The sequence below is a fragment of the Rhinopithecus bieti genome, unplaced genomic scaffold (assembly GCF_001698545.2).
Source record: "Rhinopithecus bieti isolate Rb0 unplaced genomic scaffold, ASM169854v2 scaffold_3040, whole genome shotgun sequence".
NCBI lineage: Eukaryota > Metazoa > Chordata > Mammalia > Primates > Cercopithecidae > Rhinopithecus > Rhinopithecus bieti.
The window spans coordinates 8,594,971-8,619,539 of record NW_016804657.1 but is presented as its reverse complement, the minus strand read 5'-3'; the positions used below and the strand labels follow the sequence as shown (position 1 = coordinate 8,619,539).

Here is a 24,569-nt window from a genome sequence, read left to right as displayed (position 1 = left end):
GGACCCACATACCATGAAAATGTTGTCTCAGATTTTGAGTTCAGCATAGACTTTCATTTTCATTAATTATTCCAGTAATTCACAATATCATTCCCTTTGGGGGATGCACAGAAAGAAAGTGGCATTTAGAGAGTCAAGCCTTTTCAGAGCAACCCTGGGGGAGGCCAAGTACGCCTGGCCTCTGCCATTCCTAGTGGTACCAGGGGCAGGCTGTGCCTTTCTGCAGGATGTGGCACATCGAGTCTGCCTCCATGTGGGCAGCCTGAGGGCAGTTCGGGAGGAGGACACCGCCCAGGGCACTCCTCAAGGCTGCCTGTCCACCACTGCTCTCTCTCTCTGTGTGTGTCCATATGTCATGAGAACATGGGTGCCTGGCAAACTAGTGAAGCCCCTCATCACCTGTCTCCCCATGTCAGGGCAGGACCTCACCATTACTTTGATGCTGTGCCGGATTTTTGTTTGAAACCAGCACTCCACAGATAGTTTTAGACAACCCGGTAATAACTATCATGGCCTGCAAAATACTTTTCTCTCAGGATGTTTCGTTGTGCTTTGAATACATTTTAACACAGTGAGGTAACGTTCACAGACTCCTAAAGAAATCACCTCCAGAGACATCCCGTCCATCGCCATGACGCCAGGCAGGCTTCACCCAAACCCCCCAGACATAGGTGAATATCCTGTTTTCGCAAGTCATCAGGAAAAGAGACTCCACAACCTCTCTGGGGTAACCCTTTTCAGTGTTGACTTCCCTTCAGCGCTGTCATTATCTTTGTATTAGAGGGAAACGCTAGACTGCCATGACCTTTAAAAACCCACATTTGAATGTTTTGAATCAGATGTCACAGAGCCTGATTGTCAGCACAGTATTTAGCTGGCATTGAAAAATGCAAACCAAATATTGACATCTACTCTTGGGGTTGGACCCAGTCAGACAGCTTCCACTTTACAGTAAACGCCTGACCTGCCATCCCCTTAGGATCCCCTTCCACGTGGGATCTGGTCATCATTAAATGGTGAGGTTCTGCAGGTGTACTGCTACATCTTTCTGCTCCCAGAAATCACAGCCATCATGTCCCTTTCCTTAAATCATGTTAGCAGGAGCAGAGCTGCCATAAAAAGCAAAGCACCGTATTTCCTAGAGTCTTCGCTTAGACAAATGCAAAGATTTCTGATACTTGGTTAGTTCCTTTGGTTTTTAGAAAAGGCGGCTTTAAAGGAATCTTTCTCTGGCTTTCCCCTTCTGTGATGCAATGCGGGAAACCCCAATGTGGTCTCTAAGAGGTCCAGTTACATTTTGGCACATGGTAATCCATAGAGCCTTCTGCAGTTAGAGGAAAATAGGTACCTCCCTTTCTTCCGGCTATTTCCCTTGGCGAAGTAACAAGTCAAAAGGAACTGGACTGGTCAGGAAAGCCCTGACCAAGAGCTCAGACAAGATACAGCTCCGCGAGATGCAGCATGCGCAGTCATTGTCTGAGACCAAGGGCCTGAAATTGACACCATATGTGCCCCAGGAGTGATTACTCCGAGGGGGGAGAAAAGCAACATGTCAGAACATTTTAGTAACACCTAATTCATTCCAAGGTTATAAATAAATATGATGCTTGCTTAAAAACAAAAGTCAAAAAATACTTCAACTAGATTACTTCTGTGACAGTGCTTCAGGCAGAGGTGAACTTTATTAGGGAGACAACATGAATAAAGAGAAACACATAACAACTTTTTATGGTATATTTTACGTGATTTTATTTTTTTTGCAGTAAATAAAGTGGTTATAGGGCTCCAAGGAAAAGGGCCCAGATGTTAGAGCGTTGTGTGAAATTTAGGGGAAACAAGCTGTAAAAAACACAGTCATAAAACAGGCTGTCAGTGCCACACATCTGGACAATACAGCTGTATGTTCCTAGTGGCTGTCGTCACCCAAAGAAAACTCAATAACCTTATTTCACCCCAATTAGGCTGCATACCAACATGATCAACATTAAGTTGCAGGGGGGAGCAACATTCATATGGCGCCTTTGTGTCAAGCAGCTTTTATCTTTCATTTGAATTTAGTTACAAAGAAATAAAAGACTGCTAACATAGTCATTTCCACTATTATAAAACCCTATTTAATTTATAACGTCCTAATAAGTCAAAGTTTGACAGGTTGGACTACTGGCTACGCCAAACAACAATAGACTTTCTGTAGCATGAATCACCCTATCAGTCATCCTAAAATGGAGGCCAGCCTGTCTTTTCTCTACCCTTTTCCTGGAGTCTGAGTTTAACACCATCATTGGAAGCACTCTGCCTTATTGGAAAAAGAAGTGGATATTCAGACAATTCAATTTATTTAAAGTAGAGGGTAAATGCCACTCTCTGTAGCATTGAGGCATTTTTTCCCTTTTTTTTTTTTCAGCCAGCAATGAGGTATCTTTCCAGTATGGCAAATAATATAAAATATAAAATTTCCTTTCATCTTTTCATCACTGACAGACTGTGCCAAAGGTTATAAAACATCACTTTTTCTAATAATTGTGTTTCTCTATAGGTGTTAACGGCAGCAAAAGCAATTATGGATAGCGGAGAGAAATTAACCTTACCACTGATAGGGAAACTCTTGAAATTTCAACTTCTCCAGATTAAATTTAAGGACCAACAGCGACGGGAAAATGAAAAGAAGGTACTGTACGATCTGGTGGGTTTTCTAAAGAGGGCAAATGGTGAATGAAATGGAGCCAGGTTTCTCCAGGGGCACTTCCTCTCTTCTTGAGCCTACCATTAAGTGTTACCTGGCAAATTTGGCTGTCACCTCAACTTCTTAGGGAAAAGGCTGTCCAAAGATCTGGAGGGGTTATGATAAAACCCATTAAAAATCAGTCCGGGCCGGGCGCGGTGCCTCAAGCCTGTAATCCCAGCACTTTGGGAGGCCCGCAGGCGGGCGCGATCACGAGGTCAGGAGATCGAGACCATCCTGGCTAACACAGTGAAACCCCGTCTCTCCTAAAAAAATACAAAAAACTTTAGGTCGGCGCGAGGTGTGCGGGCGGCCTGTAGTCCAGCTACTCGGAGGCCTGAGGCAGGAGGAATGGCCGGTGAACCCGGGCAAGTCGGAGCTTGCAGTGAGCTGCAGATCCCGGCCACTGTCACTTCCAACCTGGCGACAGAGCGAGACTCCATCTCAGAAAAAAAAAAAAAAAAAAAAAAAAAAAAATCAGTTCCCTAAAATATGAAGGTTACAATATTCAAAGCATGTGCCCAAGAATGTTTCTATGGCAGTATATTTATATAATAAAGTTGTACCCAAGAAGGGACCCAGGGAAGAGACAGGGAGTCAGGGAAACTAATATGAAAAGGACAGTTGGGGGGAACCCTCACAGTTCAGGTCTGACTATTTAAGATAGTTTATATGATACTCTATAGACGTGCCTTTTAAAATAATAGGCATATCTGTACCTTCATAATAATCTGAATATTTCAGCAACAATCCATCACTTCTACTCCTATATTACACATCTGATAATTTCTTCATACCTGGATTTTTCATTTAATTTGCTTATAGAAATCAATCTGTGTGTTTTCCAAAGACTCATATTTGCATATGAAAAATATTTCAAAATGCTGTTAGCAAACCGCTACCAGGTTCACATCCATTTGCTATCAACATTGCCCAAAATAAGATGTTTTTCTTATTTTCCAAATCATGCTGAATTATGTTTGGAAAGCCCAATGCTTCAGTATGTACATATGTAATGTTTGTGTCTGCATGTGTATATATGAAATGGATTTGCATATAAAGTCATTTCTTTATGCCTTAAGTGGAAAAGGCAAAATCAATTCACAGAAGAAAAAAGAGAAAAGTGAAAATGTTCCAGTAGTGCCTTCTTCACCTTTTCAGGACCCCAAAACCTAGGTTTCCTATTTGAATTGGCCTCTCAGCAAGATAATTGTAGAAAAAAATAATAATGCCACCTTCTATTTCAATATAGGGCTTTATGTTTTTTAGAGATAATTCCCATATAGCATCTTATTAGGGTGGTACATATTGTGCCCAGAAAATTCTACTCATATTACTACGATTGATAGTATAGTTTTCCATCTAGTGAAACTCTTTCCATCGTGTTGGGGAGTTGTACCTTAAGAAGTACTCAGGGTAATTAAGACTTGGCAGAAGAAAATTGGAAAATTTGAAACTAGTATAGAAACATCTCTTGCCTGTTTAAATTCCAATGCCATATGGGAATCTGAATTATAAAAGCAGACTGTAATTCTTGCAAAATTTCTGCACTTTCTGTTTGCTTTGCCCTTTCCCACATTGCCCTAAGCACACTTAGAAATAGTGTGCTAAAGAGCAGCAATTTACTTGTTTACCACTTATTGCATCATTAATTGTTTATTATAGGAGTAGACTGTAGGTTTCAGTTAACAAATTTTAAGTAAAACAAATAAAATATCCTAGTAGTTTGGAAAACGTTTTAAAGCTTGCAACAATATAAAATATTTTGCACCATTATTTTACTCAGCATTTCTTTGAAATGTGAGCTCTAATAATACAATTAAGAGGTTCTAAAGATATGGAAATAATCTTTATCTGTTGAAAATTTGAGAGTTCTGGGTAACTGGGGCATGAACCTTAGAGTTTTATTTTCTTTTAAGTATTTAATACACTAAGAGAACTTTTGAGCAATTAAGAGCCAATGATTACATAATCTAATATGATGTCTCCATTATTTTGGGTTCCCAAAGCACCAACCCCAAATCTCTGAGTCACAACCGTATGAGTAAGTGCTAAATAAATTGATGAAAACACATTGGAATGGAATACAATCAGGAAAATACTCCTGGTAAAGGGGAGATGAAGGCAGTTGTTTGTGGGATGATATCATTGATGTTCATTTCAACAACACTGCCTAAGAGGTCAGTTGAAACCATCAAGGCTAATGCTTGTCAGCCAAGGAGTTTGGCAATAAACAAAACAAGCAGAAAGTATGCAAAGCTGACACCATGCTGTGGATTAGAATATGAAAAAAAGAAAAGAGGACTTTACCTAATCTTTTCATCTTTCCTGAATCCACAGTGAGATTCCGAAATTTCTACAAGGTTAGTGACTGACTCCCCAACTTTTAATATCAACATATCTATGTAGATGTTGTCTTTCAAATGTTAATTAATTGCTTACATCTGTACAACCCAAAGAGTGTTTTGTATATTCTATGTTTAATTGTTGAAGTTGTATTTTAAGAATCAGTGCTTGAAAATATCTGTAATAGAAATTATAGAAAATCTTAGGTGAAAGTGAGGGCAAAATAAGTAATATAACTAGGTACCTGTTCTAATGTTTTAATGTTTCACTATATATTTGATCCTGTTTTAATCAAAACTTTTGAAAAAAAGATAAATATCGTTTTAATTGCCAAATACAGTGAAGAAATGTCATTCTTTTCAACTTCACTGCTTTTAATAACACTTTAGTCTGAGCTATGGTTAACATTGCTTTTGCTTTCTGCTTTGCAAGAAAGCTTGCTGGGTAATTCATATTATNATTTCTTTATGCCTTAAGTGGAAAAGGCAAAATCAATTCACAGAAGAAAAAAGAGAAAAGTGAAAATGTTCCAGTAGTGCCTTCTTCACCTTTTCAGGACCCCCAAAACCTAGGTTTCCTATTTGAATTGGCCTCTCAGCAAGATAATTGTAGAAAAAAATAATAATGCCACCTTCTATTTCAATATAGGGCTTTATGTTTTTTAGAGATAATTCCCATATAGCATCTTATTAGGGTGGTACATATTGTGCCCAGAAAAATTCTACTCATATTACTACGATTGATAGTATAGTTTTCCATCTAGTGAAACTCTTTCCATCGTGTTGGGGGAGTTGTACCTTAAGAAGTACTCAGGGTAATTAAGACTTGGCAGAAGAAAAATTGGAAAATTTGAAACTAGTATAGAAACATCTCTTGCCTGTTTAAATTCCAATGCCATATGGGAATCTGAATTATAAAAAGCAGACTGTAATTCTTGCAAAAATTTCTGCACTTTCTGTTTGCTTTGCCCTTTCCCACATTGCCCTAAGCACACTTAGAAATAGTGTGCTAAAGAGCAGCAATTTACTTGTTTACCACTTATTGCATCATTAATTGTTTATTATAGGAGTAGACTGTAGGTTTCAGTTAACAAATTTTAAGTAAAAACAAATAAAATATCCTAGTAGTTTGGAAAACGTTTTTAAAGCTTGCAACAATATAAAAATATTTTTGCACCATTATTTTACTCAGCATTTCTTTGAAATGTGAGCTCTAATAATACAATTAAGAGGTTCTAAAGATATGGAAATAATCTTTATCTGTTGAAAATTTGAGAGTTCTGGGTAACTGGGGCATGAACCTTAGAGTTTTTATTTTCTTTTAAGTATTTAATACACTAAGAGAACTTTTGAGCAATTAAGAGCCAATGATTACATAATCTAATATGATGTCTCCATTATTTTGGGTTCCCAAAGCACCAACCCCAAATCTCTGAGTCACAACCGTATGAGTAAGTGCTAAATAAATTGATGAAAACACATTGGAATGGAATACAATCAGGAAAATACTCCTGGTAAAGGGGAGATGAAGGCAGTTGTTTGTGGGATGATATCATTGATGTTCATTTCAACAACACTGCCTAAGAGGTCAGTTGAAACCATCAAGGCTAATGCTTGTCAGCCAAGGAGTTTGGCAATAAACAAAACAAGCAGAAAGTATGCAAAGCTGACACCATGCTGTGGATTAGAATATGAAAAAAAGAAAAGAGGACTTTACCTAATCTTTTCATCTTTCCTGAATCCACAGTGAGATTCCGAAATTTCTACAAGGTTAGTGACTGACTCCCCAACTTTTTAATATCAACATATCTATGTAGATGTTGTCTTTCAAATGTTAATTAATTGCTTACATCTGTACAACCCAAAGAGTGTTTTGTATATTCTATGTTTAATTGTTGAAGTTGTATTTTTAAGAATCAGTGCTTGAAAAATATCTGTAATAGAAATTATAGAAAATCTTAGGTGAAAGTGAGGGCAAAAATAAGTAATATAACTAGGTACCTGTTCTAATGTTTTAATGTTTCACTATATATTTGATCCTGTTTTAATCAAAACTTTTGAAAAAAAGATAAATATCGTTTTAATTGCCAAATACAGTGAAGAAATGTCATTCTTTTCAACTTCACTGCTTTTAATAACACTTTAGTCTGAGCTATGGTTAACATTGCTTTTGCTTTCTGCTTTGCAAGAAAGCTTGCTGGGTAATTCATATTATAAGAAATACGAGGAAAGATACTTCTAAAATGAACAGTTTTAAAACCTTCAGCATGTAAATTTCTGGTATACAAATGCCAGCCTCTAATTGCAAATAACTTAAATCTATCTGAAAACATTTATTTATTTGGAAATACCTTGTTGATGAACTTCAAATATAAATATCATGAAGAAAATGTACTGTATTTCCATAAACATATTTTAGCATTTTAGAACTTCTGAATATGACTTTCTCACACAATAATTCTAAATTAGTTTGATTTTATTATATCTTAAAACTTAAATAAAAGTGTTTTGTTTAGAAATATATTTTTCTTACATCCTTATCTCAACATTTGCTTTTGCATTTTTATTTCTTTATGTTGTTAATTTATTAATTCAACAAACACTTACTGAAACATTTACAAAAGCAGTGTACTGAACACACATATTCTCATCATGTTCCTTATAATTATAAAATAAATTGTTTGGTTTTCATTCTGATCCATTTTGATTTAGTCATTATCTGAATATTATATATCTACTCACATTTTGTGAGTAGATATTAACTTCAACTTTTAACTTCAACTTTTGTATTATATATTAATTATGAGCACATTTAAAATCAAGACAATTTTGAACCCAAATATTTTCATTATATTGAGAATTCAACTAAAAGAAAACACTCGATAATAAAAAGAAATGAAAAAAAGCTACAATACAAAAAGTCATTAACTATTTAAATAATTGGCCAAATAAAATCTAGTCTTAGGTTCCTTTGTGTTGAGTTCAGAATGTTTGCACAGGTTTTGGGAGAAGATCCAAATATATTCCAACTGTGCTTTTAATTTATGAATTCAAATAAGTCATCCATATTTCCTTAGATGTTTTTAGAAAGCGTATCTTTTTTGTAAAAGAATAGTTCTTTCTTTTGCTAGCTCATATGCATGGTACAAATTGCCTTATTTCCTGATGTACCAACGTTGAAGAGAAGGAAGATAGGTGGTAAAGAACTAGGGAAACTTTTTGTAACACTGGTAAACTATTCTTAAAAGAATTCAAAATTAAAAGTGTCTACGTTTGATAATACATCATGATGAAGCCCCAAGCAACCCAGAGCCTCCTCCAAAAGAGAGACAAAGAGAAATTAGAGTAGTTTTCACAGACACCTTCCAGCTTCCTCCAGTCCAAACTCTGAAACACTGGAAACCTGCCAATGTAATGCCATTTGTGTGTGTGTGTGTGTGTGTGTGAGAGTGTGTGTGTGTTGTTTTAAAAGAAAAGCCATAGGGACATACCAGGAAATTACAGGCTGGTTAGTTTTGATTCAGTTGTGGTTAAAATCTTCAGAAACTATTTTAAGAACTCAAACAGAGAAAGAGCAGGGACTCAGTTTAGAAGGACCCATGTGGTTTCAGGAAAGGAATAACTTGCCTCACTAACTGGATGGAATTCTTTGAGGGTGGATTATCGAAATGAGGATCCCACTAAAATGGATGTTGAATCTAAGGAACTTCAAAAGCTAACAATTCAGGAGAAATAATAAATGACTCCCCAGCTGGTTTATCCATAAAATAGAGGAGTCCTTTCCTAATTGGCTTGCTTTTAATTAATGAAAACTTTTACAGACTTCAGGAAAATGCAAAGAAACATACATCTTTAACATACAGTAGTACTTTAAAATATGGAAGAGCTATGATTACAGCAGCTAATAATTATAGTTGCCTGTCATTATTGACTATTTGGCACAGTACCAAGCCCTCTGCACACATTATATCATTTAATCTTTTAAATGACTTTATGAGGTACAGAGTATTATTCCCAAGTTGCAGATGGGGAAACTGAGGGTGTGAAAAGTTAAGGAATTTTCCCAAGGCCGAACAGCTACTCTCAGTAGAAGAGCTGGAATTCAAATCCAGAACTGTCAGACTCCAAAGACCATGCTCTAAACCCCAGTACATATCCTTCCTAAGTGTGTCTCAGTAATTATGAAATGGCACTCTTGGCTCCCAAATCAGTGGAGTGTCTGCCCAGAGACATTTCCCTGTACGACCAATGGCTGTGCTCAGTGATCTACTCACAACCATCTGGTTCCACTAATTACACTGCATTCAACATCCTCAGGTTAAATAGGGGGACAGTGGTCAAGGGAAGGAACAAAACTCATCAAGGAGGAATGCCCTTAGCTAACCAACCACTGATTCCAAAGGGAATCCTGACTTAACTTCCAGTCCTGCCCCCCACCCAGAAATGGCTCAGTCTCTGGGGGGATCTCTTAAAACTGGACATCCAGAGATTGTTCCTAATGTCCTTCTGCATGGTAAGGTAGGATAGCATTGGTTGATCTAGTACTAAAGTCTTTCATAGACTACATGGAAAATACAGAGGAAGAAAAGCAAAACATTCACAATGTGTAACCCGATTATAATTGATGTTAAGATTTTGGCATTTTTCTTTCTGTTTCTTTCTGTGCATTTGCTTCTTTACATAGCTGTAATAATTGTAAAATCCACCCCTTTTCAGTTAAGATAGATTATAATTTCTACTCATTATCACAGTGTCCACTCTATCATTATTATTGGTTTTGTGATATTTTATAGACTACCATAATTTTCTTAACCATTTCTCTATCATTGAGCATTTAAGTTATTTCAATATCTTTTCATAATAAACCATATACTTTGCAGTATAGAATTCTCCATATTTTGGATAATTTTCTTAGCATAGATTTATTGAATTGGATTAATGTTTAAAAATGTTCCCATAACCTTGTATATTCAAAGTGAGTCCTATGGCCTTTTAGACCTAGTTCTCCATTTAAAAAAGAAAAAAATGGCTCCTGATCAAATGAGCATGGAAATCACTGTGTATTAGATACAATTCTTGAAGATATTTAAGAACATAATAGCTAATTAAAGATGAAGGAGTTTTGTGAAAACCACTCTATTTAATATTGTTTAACTTACTGTCTCTCAAATTTATGTGATCTTATACTTTTTTTAAGCCTGTCTCTTGTCCCCTAGAATAGATTGTTTATGAGATAGAGTGATATATTGAAAGAGAACTAGAGGAACACTCAGAAAACCCAGTTTTTCATAAACCACATAATAGAGTGAATTATTTACAAACTCTGTGAGCATGTTTTCTTATCTATATCTTCAACAATACTGTTCTGAGGATCTTATTATAAATTTTATAGAAACATGGTTATACACAAATATGTATATGCATTATCATTTTTTATTTTTTGAGACAGACTTTCACTCTCTTGCCCAGGCTGAAGTACAGTGGCATGATCTCGGCTTACTGCAACCTCTGCCTCCCGGGTTCAAGTGATCCTCCTACCTCAGACTCCCAAGTAGTTGGGATTACAGGCATGCACTACCACACCTGGCTAATTTATTTTTTATTTATTTATTTATTTATTTTTTAGTAAAGATGGGATTTCACCATGTTGGCCAAGCTGGTCTCAAACTCCTGACCTCAGGTGATCCACCCACCTCAGCCTCCCAAAGTTCTGGAATTGCAGGTGTGAGCTAGTGTGCCCAGCCTGCATTAGGCAGAAGAATCGCTTGAACCCGGGAGGTGGAGGTTGCAGTGAGCTGACATCGTGCCACTGCCTGGCAACAGAACGAGACTCTGTCTCAAAAAAAAAAAAAAAAAAAGAATAAGATGAAGTATAGCTATTTATCATCAGTTCCACTGACATTTACCATTTACCTTCCTTTCATTGTAAGGAATTAGGAGAATGAATACTTATTAGTTATAATTGAATTTTGACATTGAGAAGTCATTTAGAAATAAAATATGATTTAAAATATGTTCAAACATCCAGTAACTAGATTGCCCTATTTTTTTATTTCTCCCTTTAGAAAGTGAGAATAACTTAAGATTAAGGGTTCTAGGTAGGTGTCACTTGATATTCAATTGAATATGTGAAATGCCAACACTTTTTTTGGTTATTGCTGAGACAAGAATCTCGTATCTGCTATGTAACTTAACTGGTTAAGAAATCTCTGTGCCTATCCAAAGCCTTCTCACAGTAGGAGTCATCTAGATGCTTTCTGTACATACTGCATTTAAAAAAAAAAAAAAAAAAAAAAAAGTAATCTGTGGCAAACTTGACTCTTCCTTCATATGCTGGGGAACATGTGTTCCCCAAACATGGTGGAGAGAAGGACTTTTTGAATATGCCCCTTCTAAATTTTTGCCCTGCATTGACAAGAGTTCCCTCTGAATTTTTAAAGTTATGAGTGAATGACCATAGTATGGGAACATGCATGCCATGTTATCCAGAAGCAAGAAAGGTCAGAGAAAGAGTTTGTATGAACTAACTTGAGTTTATAACTGAGGGGGTCAGCTTTGCTGTATGTGCCTGATCTGGTTAACTCCATTCCCACTCCCAGATTTCAATACATAAACCCATAGGTGAGAAGGGTTTACTTAGAATATGAGAAAAAGGAAATGAAAGATAGAAAATGATTTTGCTATGATTGGGGCTTGATATAAAAGGATGTTTCACTGTGAAACCAAGGTAGAATTCTAGGGGCCAACCAGTCATTGTCCAGAATTAGAGGGACAAAGAGACTGTCCTGGTTCAACTTCAGTATGGAGGGTGGGAGGAGTGAGGGATAGATTGAATCCAGGAGAGGAACAGGTAGACCACCGTTATGGTCAGCCATGGGGGTAGAGCAGAAGGCACTGGGTAGGGTAAAGAACATGTTCAAAAATCCACCAAGGACATTTCGACCTGGATCCAGAACCCTGGAAGACCTGGGTACTTCCATTTGCTTTTATTGTCTGCATATATTTTCTCTGCACCAGAGAATCTTTTCTTTAACCAGGAAATTCTTTACATAGTAATACATACTCTACTAATTGAAGATATATCACTGTTAAATGGAAAAATGCAGGACACCAAGTTATACAGAGAGAACAATAACAGTTATGTAAAAATGATGCAGAAAATGAATTTGAAAGGATGCATTGCACATCTTCTTCACTCATCTTCCCCAAGTGGTAGAATTCTGGTGGCTTTTTAAGCTCTTTGTATTTTTTCCAAATTTTTAGTAATATTCTTTATAAGAAAAAGTTATTTACAGAAGTAAATCTGGATTTATGAGGGTCCTCTTTAAAAATACTTTTAGCTGGGCATGGTGGCATGCAGCTGCACTCCCAGCTACTCAGGAGGCTGAGGTAGAAGGATTTCTTGAGCCCAGGAGTTTGAGTCCAGTCTGGGCAACAGAGTGAGACTCATCTATAAAAACTTTAAACATTTTTAATACTTTTGCAAAGGTGAGGGAAGTAAATATTGATAATTTTAATGTTAATGGAAATTAGTTTAACATATACTGTTCTCTAGTCTCCCAAGTTTGGCCTCGCTAGAGGAATGCAAAGGTAAAAAGAAAGGGGAGAAAGGAGAAGTGAGCAGGGAGAGAAAGGGAAGTGAGCAGGAGGAGTGGCTGAGGTGGGTGGAGTGCTCTGGAGAAAGGAAAGGGCATGGAGCAAGTGTGCTTCAGCCCCTGGGAAGAGAGAGTAGAGGGAAGCAGACAGGTTTGGAGAAATTAGGAGAGCATCAAAGACTGAGACAAGAGTATCATGGAAATAAAATGAGTTTAGGGTTTGAAGTCAGACCAGCACTCTCTACCACAGTTGTGTGTCTTAGGACAAACTCTGTATTAATTTATACAATGGGAATAAAATTACCCATCTTACAGGTTGCCTTGTGAGATCAAATTAAAGATGATGATATCTGGAAACCATACTCTGCTACTGGAATTTACCACTTCCTTTGAATATTTGGTTGTAGTCAGCCCTCCTTTCTGCAGAATCCCAAGAACCAAATAGAAGAAAGGGCCAGAGAGTTCATGAGCTTCTAGAACTCCAGTCTTTGCTAAAGTGGCTTCAAAGGGATGAGACTTATGTGGCTGCACAGGCTCTCACACCCTGCCTAGGAGAACCTGGAGGGCCAAAGGGCCTCTTACTGTGTAACCTATGATGGGGTGGGGTAACTGTGAAATGATGAAATGAATGAATGAACACATAAATGAATAGATGTTTATTCTTCCAGGTAAACTTTAAAATAGTTTAACCTAAAATGGTTTCATCTTTTTAGATCAAAAGATCACTCTGAGATTTTATTTAAAATTGCAGTTGTAAAAGTTTGTGGTGTGTTTTGATGGCCATGTTGGAACTTCTCTGTGGCAAGACCAGCTGTCTACCAACAAGCTGCACAGGGTGTTGCAAATTAGTCAATTTGCCATAACCCGAAGCTTGGCTGTTAGAGAGCCCTGCGTGAGTTGTACCAGTGCTTCCAGGCCAACTGCACTCAGGGGCACTGACTTGTGCCTTACAAACCCATTAAAAAAGAGCATGGGTGATAGACCCAGACTGGCCTGGCTTTGCCACAGACTGGCTTTGAGCTTGAACAGCTAATTGCCCTCACTAAGACTCAGTTTTCTCCTCTGTAAAATGAAAATGATGCTCTACCTATTATAGTTATCGTGAGTACTTGACAAGATAGAATATTTGGACTATAGTAAGAATGTAACAAATAGAAATGTAGTATTAGTGATAATGATAAGGATGATAGCAATAGTGACAATGACAGCCATGATTAGAATAGCCACTTGCTAATTTACTACTGTAAATATTACTGTCACTTTTATGGGACAGACCCCTCAGCGTTAACTGAAAGTTTTCTCCCTGTAGACAAATTGTACATAGGAAGACAAACTGTCAGAAAGTTGTGTAGTACCTCAAGTCTTAACTAGGGGAGTTAGTTTAATGGTTTACAGTCCTAATGGCCTGATGCAGCCCCCTGACCACATGGCTGTAACTCCCAGGTTACCCAGACCTTCCTATCCGTCTATCAGGAAATCTCTGCCCTGGACAATTTTGAATGAACACTGGCATTCTTTGCCTCTCTGATTCTTCTTCTTTCTTCTTTCTCCCTTCTCCTCCTCCTCCTCCTCCTCCTTCTTCTTCTTCTTTCTTCTTCTTTCTTCTTCTTCTTCCTTTTTCCTCTTCTTCCTCTTCTTCTTTTTTTTTTGATGTTTTCTATTACTGAGGAATGCTCTTCTTACTGGCCTCTTAGTTCTCTAATGATCATTTCCTCCTCTCCGCCTAAGCCATTGCCTCCCTTGAACCTTGTCATCGCTGAAGCCCTCATCACCTCCAAAGTCTTGAGATCTCCTGTTCTCTAACCTTGGAAATTTCCTGTCCCTGTCTCTTACTCATAATCCAATATTCTCCTACATAATTTCTTCAACCACATTATAAATCCCAGTCCATAGATCCCAACACTTTATATTCATTGTCTTCTCCTGCTATTTGTTTGGCTTAGGTTCCATGATCCAATCAATATTATCGTTTCTCTGCTCACTCTTGATTCCTCTGGCTCTTCTCTCCTTCTATCACAATCATTTTGCAAAACCCCTCCCAGGGTGAACTCAGTGATCCATCATTTTCATTTCTATTCCTGAGCAGCTAAATATAAATGGAGAAATTCACACAATTAGACTAATTTCATTTAAAATTAACAATCTCAACATTTTCAATAAGTTCTCACCACTAGCAGAGTCCTACCATATTACCTCAGTAAGCTTGCTCCCCAACTTTCTGACATAAGATAACTCTTATGTCATCTTCCCTATTCAAACCTCCTACCTCTTTCCTGCCTTTTCTCAGTTGATGACTTTGCCTCATACTTCACTTGAAAAAATTGAAACATTTTCTCAACACCATCAAGATGTCTCTGTTTCTTGCACCCATCCTCTTCTTGTTGTTCTTAGTTATGAAACTAAGAAATTCCCTCTCTTTCTATCAAGGTCCAGTCATTGACACATTCTTTTGTTCCTATCCCATGTTGACTCCTGGAGAACTTTAATCTCCTCAACCCTATATCTTCACTGTTTCCTTCTCTACTGGATCATTCCATCAGCCTGCAAGCATAACATCTCTTGACTTTACATATAGACATACCTTGACCTTATTATACCCCCCTTGCATCCACTCACCCACTGAACAACTCAGAGCTCTGGTTCTGCTTCACAACCAAACTTCCAGAAACAGTTGTCCATAAAAGTGGTTTCTCTATTGATACTGCCCTCCTATTTTCCACCTCCACACTCCACCATAATTGCTCTTAATGTTACCTACAACTGCCAATTCTTGTCTTTTTGCCCTTTTTGGTTTCTTAGTTCTCTAGCTTCACACCATATATTTTTTCCTACCTTTTTAGCCACTTCTCTATCTCTTTTTGCTGGCATCTCTCCCTATATCCATTGGTAAGCATTGGAGTCCCTACCATGACCTCAGACTCAGTTCTCATATTTCTCAAGAACCCTCACCCATGGTGATTCATCTCTTCCCATGCAGTTAACTACTATCTGTATGTTATGCACACCTGAAATTGTAACTGTAGCCAAATTTCTCTTCTGGGGAGAGAATGTGTGTATTGAATTACCTTCTTGACCTCTCAAGAGGCATCTCAAAGTTGACATAGCACTATTAATATTCTGTCCACCTTAAGTAAAAACCATTTATCACCCCAGTCTTCTGTATCTCTGTAAATGACACCATCAACCACCCAGTTTCTCAAACTAAAATCCACAGCATTATCTTAATGTACCTCCTTATTCAGACTTCATATCTAATCTTTCAACCCATGAAGCTTTGATACCCAAAATACATCTCTATCTATTTTTCTTCACTCTGCCAACACTTTAATCTGAGTCACTATTGGGTTTTATCTGGACTATTGTGAGAGTTTCCTGAGTCTTCTGGTTTCCAATCTTACAAAATCATAGAGCTCATCTACTTAAAACCCTTTAAAATCTTGCCATTGCATTTTAGTTAAGACATAAACTTGTTATCTCTACCTTGAAAGCCCTGGATGGCCTGGCCCACGCCCTGCCTCACACACCTCATCTTGGGCTACTCTGCACCTCCACTGCTAATTTCCCTGCTGGGCTCATCTCCTTTCAGTTCTTTGAACATGACTGACTTCTTATGCCTTAGGGCCTTCTCTCTCTCTCTCTCACACACACACACACACACGCATGCATGCACACACACACACACTACATTTTCCCTCCTTCTTATGTGTATGACTCTTGTCTTTGAGGTCTTTACTCAAATGTCACTTCCACAGAGTCATTCATCACCTACTTATGAAAGTGTTCTCAATTGTATTTCTATAACTACAGTGGGTTTTATTCTTCATAGCAGTCATTAAAATTTGTAGTTACCTTTTTATCTGTTTGTTTGTATTTCTTTTTCTCTATCTTTCCCCGTGGGCTGTGAGCTCAAGGGGCAGAGCCCAGCCCCATTTTAGGCACCGATTTATACCTGGTGCAGAGAGAAATGCTAGGACCCTTTCACTCCTCTGTACCTTACCTGTGGTCTCATTGCTGCCTCTACCCAGTGTTGTGAATGATACCTGCAGCCTCCACTGATGTTTCCCTCTGCTGCTGAGGAAGCCTGGGACAGAAATTGAAGCTCATAAAAATATTCACTGAATGAATGAATGGGTAGATGAATACCAACATCCCATACATTTTCAGAACTTCTGTTCTTAATGAAATTCTATTGTTAAGATTACCACATTTGTGTCATTGGGAATCAACTAAGGGAGATGTGTGTAAAGTCTGGCAAGCTTGACTTTGGTAATGCTCTCCTTTCCTTCCAATCCCCTTTTCTGGTCTGGCATAGAGCGGTTTCCCCGGACCTCCACTTCCACTCCACGGATATCTTTTCTTCTTTGACCCTAGCTCTTCTAGGGAGTTAATTTTACCACTTATATATGTTCTAGCCACGATGGATTTCTCTTCACTTTCTAGAAATGGTTAAGACCATTTCACAGTCTGTACCTGCTTCCACCCCAGGCTGTGAGTGACACTTGAAGCCCCTGCTGATGATGTCCCCTTCTGCTTAGGAGCAAGTACAGATTGTGGCAGTTTCATCACCACTAGAGCCATGGGTGCTAGAACCCATGGGCACCACTGGATGCCAAAGCTAAACTGGGCCCTCTGGAGCCCTTAACATCCAGAAGCCACATGGAGTAGGGGAAGTGCTCCTCTCCCCTTCTGTGTTACATTCTGTTAGCTGGGTGTCAAAGCAGCATATCATCTCTCCCCATATCTAATGTCATAGAGTTTTTCAAATTTGGATTTTGTGGCCTCAGGTAGATATCAGAGTCCAAGACATTGCAATAATGTAATTAGTTTTGTTTTAATTTTGTTAAGTAGAGATAATAATATCAATATAAACATATTCCAGGTCTTCTGCAGGACCACCTTATGATCCAGCACTGCCACAACATTTCAATGAGTACAACTAATTCGTATTAATAAACGTATGAACTGAAAGTGTAATTACATTATGAAGTACTACACAACATTTTTGCCAACTGTTTGGAAAGAAAGAAAAGCGGGGTGTTGGGGCGGAATTAATCTTTACATGGCACATGCCAATCTAAGCATGCCCCAGAGCATCATGGAAGGAATTCGTGTTGCCAACTGATGTTTTATTCTGACCCCATCTTTGAAGACATCAAATAGCAAGCATTGGTTATGTCTGCACATTCTTTGGTAGGATTATAATAAAAATACTTAGTTAATGCTAAGTTTCCCAAAGAATCTTTTAATCTTTTTTTAAAATTGGTCAATACATTACTTGTACTATGAAATGCTTTATCAAGGAGATTTTAGCAAAATATCTCTTTTCCTTTTATTTTAATTCTTGTTTTGTTTTGTTTTAATAACCAACCCCAACTCTCTCTGAAACTCAGACAGAGGCTCTCCAGGGCTAGACTAAAAGATAAACCTAAACTCCTGACCCCATTTTGTACTAAGAATTATCTTCCTGCCCTACCTTCAAACCACTGGGGTGACTTCTTAGGCCACACTTGGCTATCCTGTAGGACTGATTCTCTTCCAGAAGTCTGTGTAACCAGCTTTCTGACACCCACCCCTCCAGTCCTCATACATAAATGTGCCTTGTCACAACTTAAGCTGGAATCTCCACTAAGCTGACTTATAGAATGAATACATAAAAAATAAAGAGTATACAAGTGATTGAATGAGATGAAGAATTAATTCACCTGGCAGTAGAAAAGCCATTGCTTGCTCACTGTTTGATTTGGAGAAAAAAGTGTTCTCTCATTCCAGGTAATAGAAGACAAACTTAAGTTAGAAAAGGATAAAGGGAAAGCAAAATCTCCCAAGGAGAAAAAGACTCCAAGTGCCAAGCCTGCCAAAGGAAAGGGAAAAGATCAGCCTGAGGCCAATGCACCAGTGAAAAAGACCACCCAGTTAAAGCGGAGAGGAGAAGACGACGACACCAATCGTTACATAGGTCAGTAAGGCGCTGTTGCTGGCGGTGCCTTTCACGTGTTTCACTCCCATGAGTGAAACACAGTGGTAATAAAATCAGACCAGTTAATTTGGTGACTCACATAGAGTGCATAGCTTCCTGACCCCAATTCCCTCATAATCATTTTGCCCTAGATAGAGACACTAGAATTTTCCTGCCTCATGACCTGTGATGCAATTGGAGCAGTCATCCCAATAACCGTGCTTAGTCTTTCCCAGCCTTTCCACTAGTTAGAAATATAAATCACTTACTCCCATGACACCCTGAGAGAAAAAGACTTCTATTGGCAATTCATTTGTGTCTGTAAGCAAATTTTTCTTGAGACAGGGTCTTCCTCTGTCACCCAGGCTAGAGTGCAGTGGCACAATCATGGCTTACTACAGCTTCAAACTCCCAGGCTCAAGCCATCCTTCCATCTCAGCCTCCCCAGTAGTTGGGCCTACAGGCACACGACCATGCTCAACTTTTTTACTTATTAATTTATTTTGTACAGACAGGATCTCTTTATGTTGCCCAGAGTGGTCTTGAACACCTGGCCTCAAGTGACTCTCCCTCCTCAGCCTCCCAAAGTGCTGGGATTACAGGCAAGAGCCACTACACCTGCCTCTCTTAAACAAATATTTATTAAGCATGTGTCTTGCTAGGCCACATTTACACAGTGCAAATAAATGCTGAGATAGCCAGTTGACTGCCACCAAGGAGCTTACTATCTTGTTGTGCACATATAGGAAAGTCAGACATAATTATAAAGCAAAATAAAAAGTGATTATGGTCATGAGTGAAACACGGTGGTAATAAAATCAGACCAGTTAATTTGGTGACTCACATAGAGCACGTAGTTTCCTGACCCTAACTCCCCTACAATCATTTTGCCCTACCTAGATAGAGACACTAGAATTTTTCTTACATTTTAGTTTATTAATATAAAAATGATTCATCCTAGGCAGTTGTAAGTAATTCATTCCTGCCTTCCCTTGAACACAAATGATCTACTTGTTATTATCTGCATATTTAAATGAGATAGCAGAGGGCTTTCCCATCCTTTACCAGTTGACTCCCCTCATGCATCTCTGCTCTAAATCTAATAGACTTGGAAGAAGTGATACTATGAAGTTCATGGGCAACATTAACATTGATTAGTTTAGTGCTAGAAGAAAAGTCATTACTTAAAAATGAAAAATTGTGCCTCTGTTGCACTGTTTATGTATTGATCTTAATGGGCTTTTGTGAATGTAGTGCTTTTGTGTACCATGTGCTATCAGTATTAACGTGTAACAATTATTCTCACCCTCCAGAATGTCACATTCTGTAATAAACTTATGTTTTAATATTCATAAAACAGTATAACCAGGGCCAAATAAAGGAGAATAATGTTAGGAAAGTGCACACTATGTATTTTAAATTTTTAATGCAATAAATACATAGTTACTACATAATCCATCCTCGGATTCACACCCATTGACCTAAGTGCATACAACACTTTTTAAGGGAGCATGTCTATATTCAATATTTCCCTCTCCTGTAAACACCTCTAGTTATAAAATACCACAAAGCTGTAGCTATTTGTAATTCAGGAGTAAAGCCAGATGTTGCTCAAAAGAGATTAGAACCCAGAAAAGTTACAGGCCAAACTCTTTAACAAAAACCCAAGCACACATTTTCCATGACCACAAGCCCCATATAGATTTGTCCTTCTATTACGCCTATGTCTCATTTGCAAAAGTGACTCAATATTTTGTAAAATAGTCACAGCCTTCTTACTGGAAGAGCAATAATGAAAAACAGTCAACATGACTGCATTCCAGCCAACTGGATCATTTTTGGCAAGCCAGAGGGATTATAAATGCATGCATAATGTATATAGCCATTGAACTGGCTGAGTGCAACCTGCTCTCTTTTACAATGATGGCTGCTCTGCTTTATGGTATTTTGAACAGACGATGAGCCAGATGATGGTGCCCAACATTACATTATAGTCGTGGGCTTCAACAATCCTCAACTATTAGCAATTATGGCTGAGCTTGGCATTCCTATAACGAGCGTGATTAAAATATCTTCAGAGAATTATGAACCTCTGCAGTCACACCTGGCAGCAGTTAACCAGCAGCAGGAAGTTCTTCTTCAGCCAGAAGGTATGCAGTCTGCTACACAACTTACTGAGTCCTTCAGTATTACCCACTGTCCTTAAAATACAAGTATAATTTTCTGTCCAAAACATAGTCATACAATTCGTACATTATTAAATCTTTTCAAGACTTTGATTTGCTATTTACTCTGCTTGCACCAGCCAAGTGTTGTAAATTTTGCAAATTAAAATCATACCCTGTGTTTATATCATACCCTGTGTTATATCCCTGTGTAGCCACAGAAGACAGGCTGTAGGTCAGAAGACTTGGTTATCCAACTACCTTTCTCTGTAGCATTTGATCTATAAGTTTTACCTAAAGGATGGGCTGGATGAATCACTGTTAATAATCTGTTCTTGCAGAAGTCACGTCACCAAGTAGCCCAGGGGAGGTCACAGGCTTCTTGCCCTGTTCTGCTATTGGCTTATTGTGAGAAGTCATGGGGATGCTATATGTTCCTAGCCTTAGACTAGCAAGTTGTGGGATGAAGTTCCAATCATGCTGCCATTTAGCCATTTTGAGCCTTGAGGTCTTCATCTAAGAAGATTATCCTAGATGACTTCTGTGGAAGGGGAGCAGAAAGCCCCTTTTTGCTGGGGACTTCTGTGGAAGGGGTGTAAGATTGTGTTACCAGATGCCCAAGTTTTTTCTGCCATATGCTGTTGCTTTTATTGTTATTTATTAATAATATCATTTGCACAGTGCTTTGTATCTTACACAGCCGCATCCCAATTTTTGTAACACTGCATTTTTAAATTGCTGCTCAAAGTTAGAAATAGCTACCCTTGATAATACTAATAGCGCTCACGTATTGGGCTCTTGTCTTGGGACTAGGCTCAATGCTAAGGGCATTAAGTACATTGATTCATGTGGTTTTCACAACAAGCCTAGGAAGTATGTTTTATTGTTTCCATTTTACAAAAATGGACTCTCAGTCTAGAGGCACCTATTCAGTTAAAAAGTTGAGGTTCAAACCTAGGCTATTCCTGATTATCTCAGAGGATAGTTATAACATTAAATGGCTTGTTATTGAAGTGAGAAAATGCTCCATAAGCTCCAAACACAGTCTCTCTGTAAAAATATTAAATATATAAAAATGAAATAATAAAAAATAGACTTTATAATAGAATAATGAGATCTTAGTAGTAGAAACTACTATTTAAATATAGATGTAATAAGCATAAATATTTCAGGCAAATTTTTAAGCATAATTTTATGGAAATCTGTCATTATTTTACAGTAAAAGTACAAATACCCAGAGAAGCCTCTTGCTATTTAATGTGACCAAAAGGTAACTGAAACATACAACATTGATCCAGTCTGTTTTTATCAATATAAGAAGGAGAACCAGATAAATTGCATTTGTAATCAGTTATGTAGCAGACACTAAGTTGATTAAAATAGTGATTTGGCAGAAAAACTGATCCTATGTAGATTGTCATCTAAGAGTGATGGAAATCTTGAACATATTTAGCTCCCAAAATGTGTGACCTAGTCATAATCTTTCTGGGCCCCAACTATAAAATGAAGGCATGAGATAAGCTCATATTTAATATGAATCTCAGAAGTAAAGTTCTCTGATTTAATAATTGTATACTCCAACTTCAAAAATTTATCAAAATTACATTCCTTTATTTACATTTTCTGGTACTGTACAGATATCTTGCAATGCATGTGACTCACCATGTCCACTTAAAGTGGGAAAACATTTAACACTCTCATTTTGTAATATAAACATGTTGCTATTATTAGATCTAGAAGCAGAAAAATTGAAGAAAGAAAATGCCATAAAAGAGCTTAAAACTTTCTGGAAGTACTTGGAACCAGTCCTGAATAATGAGAAACCTGAAACAAATCTCTTTGATGTTGCTAGACTTGAATACATGGTCAAAGCAGCTGATTTTCCTTCTGACTGGTCAGATGGCGAGATAATGGTTAGTGCACACATTACTGAGAATGCATGGTTTTAACATGTGACACAATGGTTCTATTTGCTCCATTTATTCATGACATAGATAGTTACTGAGTGCTGATTACAAGGCATTGAGCTAGGCTCTTTTATCATCAGGATAATGATAATATTGAATGCTCAATGATGGTTATAGTCTGATTCATTAGCTTTTAGTGTGTGAATTAACAACAAATAATAAGATGTAGTAGATGAGGATCAAAAAGATGGTGATTCTTTTATTTGGTGACACGTGGCTTTGTTTTATAACAACAATGTTCTAGGCAGTAATTAGAATCTTCATATATATTAATTTTAAATAGTAAATTTTATAGTTTGTTGAATTACGTTTTTTGTGTTTCAGCTTCGATACATTGCTTTTCTTAAAACCCTTGCTTTTATTACCCCAAGTTTTTTTTTTTTTTTTTTTTTTTTTTCTTTTTTTTTTTTGAGACAAGTCTTGCGTTGCGCTGTCACCCAGGCTGGAGTGCAGTGGTGTGATATCACTGCAACCTCTCCTTCCTGGGTTCAAGTGATTCTCCTGCCTCAGCCTCCCATGTAGCTGGGACTACAGGCATATGCCACCATGCCCAGCTAATGTTTGTATTTTTAGTAGAGACGGGGTTTCACCATGTTGGCCAAGAAGTCTTAAACTCCTGACCTCAGGTGATCCTCCTGCCTCGGCGTCCCAAAGTGCTAGGATTACAGGTGTGAGCCACCGTGCCTGGCCCCAAAATCTTACTTTTAATGTATTTGGCCTAGAAGGTCTATCCTAATAAGACGACTTGATCTTGGCCCTGTAGTTATCAGGCATTTCCCAAGAGTGGGGTTTCCTGGCCCCTGCTATTGAGGAGCTTGCAGAGAGGCAAGACTAAAACTGTGAAACAGAGAAGCAGTGGTCAAGGACCCGTATATCTAGGGGTTCGATTATGTGAAACAAACTCTTAAGTTTCCTACTAATTCAGACAAAGAAAAAATGGAATGTTTGGAAATGTAGTGAATGACAGATGCATGATGGCTTTTTAACAAAACAGAAGGTCAAGTGACTACTTATGGAAGATGTTGTGGAAAGTATTCAGGCATCCCTCTGTTACAGAAAATCTCTCAGGTCTCTTTCTAGTTGACCCCTTATCCCAACTAACAGGGACCTGGGAGTGTTGAATACTCTGCAGGACGATATATTTCAGCATTAAGGGAGCTGAAATGAAAGCGAAGTCCTAGGGAAAGACCATATCAAGTGAGTGCTCTGAAAAAGGCTGGGCAAAGTGGAGTGTGGAGGATGGATGGGTATCTGCACAGTGACTGTGGGTAGCTGACAAGAAAAAAAACACACAAAAGCCAACTGTCTGAAAGAAGAGTGAGATCAAAGCATGAAACTGTTTCTACAGCCGAGGGTAGGCTATGGGGCATGGACACTTTGGTCTCTGAGAGTCCCTGGTTCTATTACCTTGAGATGGATATGCACTTAGAGAAGTAAGTGATAACGCTGAGGAGGGTGGCTAGACTTGAACCCTGAAGGATAGACAGGACTTGAATAAGTAGTAATGTAGAGATCCATTTGAGTTATAAAGACTCTTAACCCAAGGCATTAGATGTCACTATGTAGAAACACCACACTTAAGTCTGATATCCTGATGAATCTCAGCCTTGTTCTCTGCATGGAAAATGAAGCTGAATGTAGAAAAGCTGTGATAAAAAGCAGAGCTGGTTCTGGGAAAGACTGGAGACTCCAAACTCCCTTTGTCCTTGCCCCTCCCCACCCCTTCATCTAGATAGATTCAGCTTTCCTGCTTTGTCTTCCACTCTCCTGCCTCCTAAACCTGAGCTCAAAGAAGGACCCACTGTCCTGTCCTTTACTA

General features: G+C 38.1%; 1 protein-coding gene across 1 annotated transcript in view; it reads left to right on the top strand.

Annotated features, from left to right (window-relative positions):
- The window catches only part of SPAG17 (sperm associated antigen 17), a 254,064-nt gene that overhangs the window by 70,968 nt on the left and 158,527 nt on the right, over window positions 1–24,569 (top strand). Inside the window, 4 exon segments of the mRNA XM_017869833.1 lie at window positions 2,537–2,668; window positions 18,432–18,618; window positions 20,574–20,768; window positions 22,515–22,696. Of these exon segments, the coding sequence (XP_017725322.1) occupies window positions 2,537–2,668; window positions 18,432–18,618; window positions 20,574–20,768; window positions 22,515–22,696 (696 nt within the window).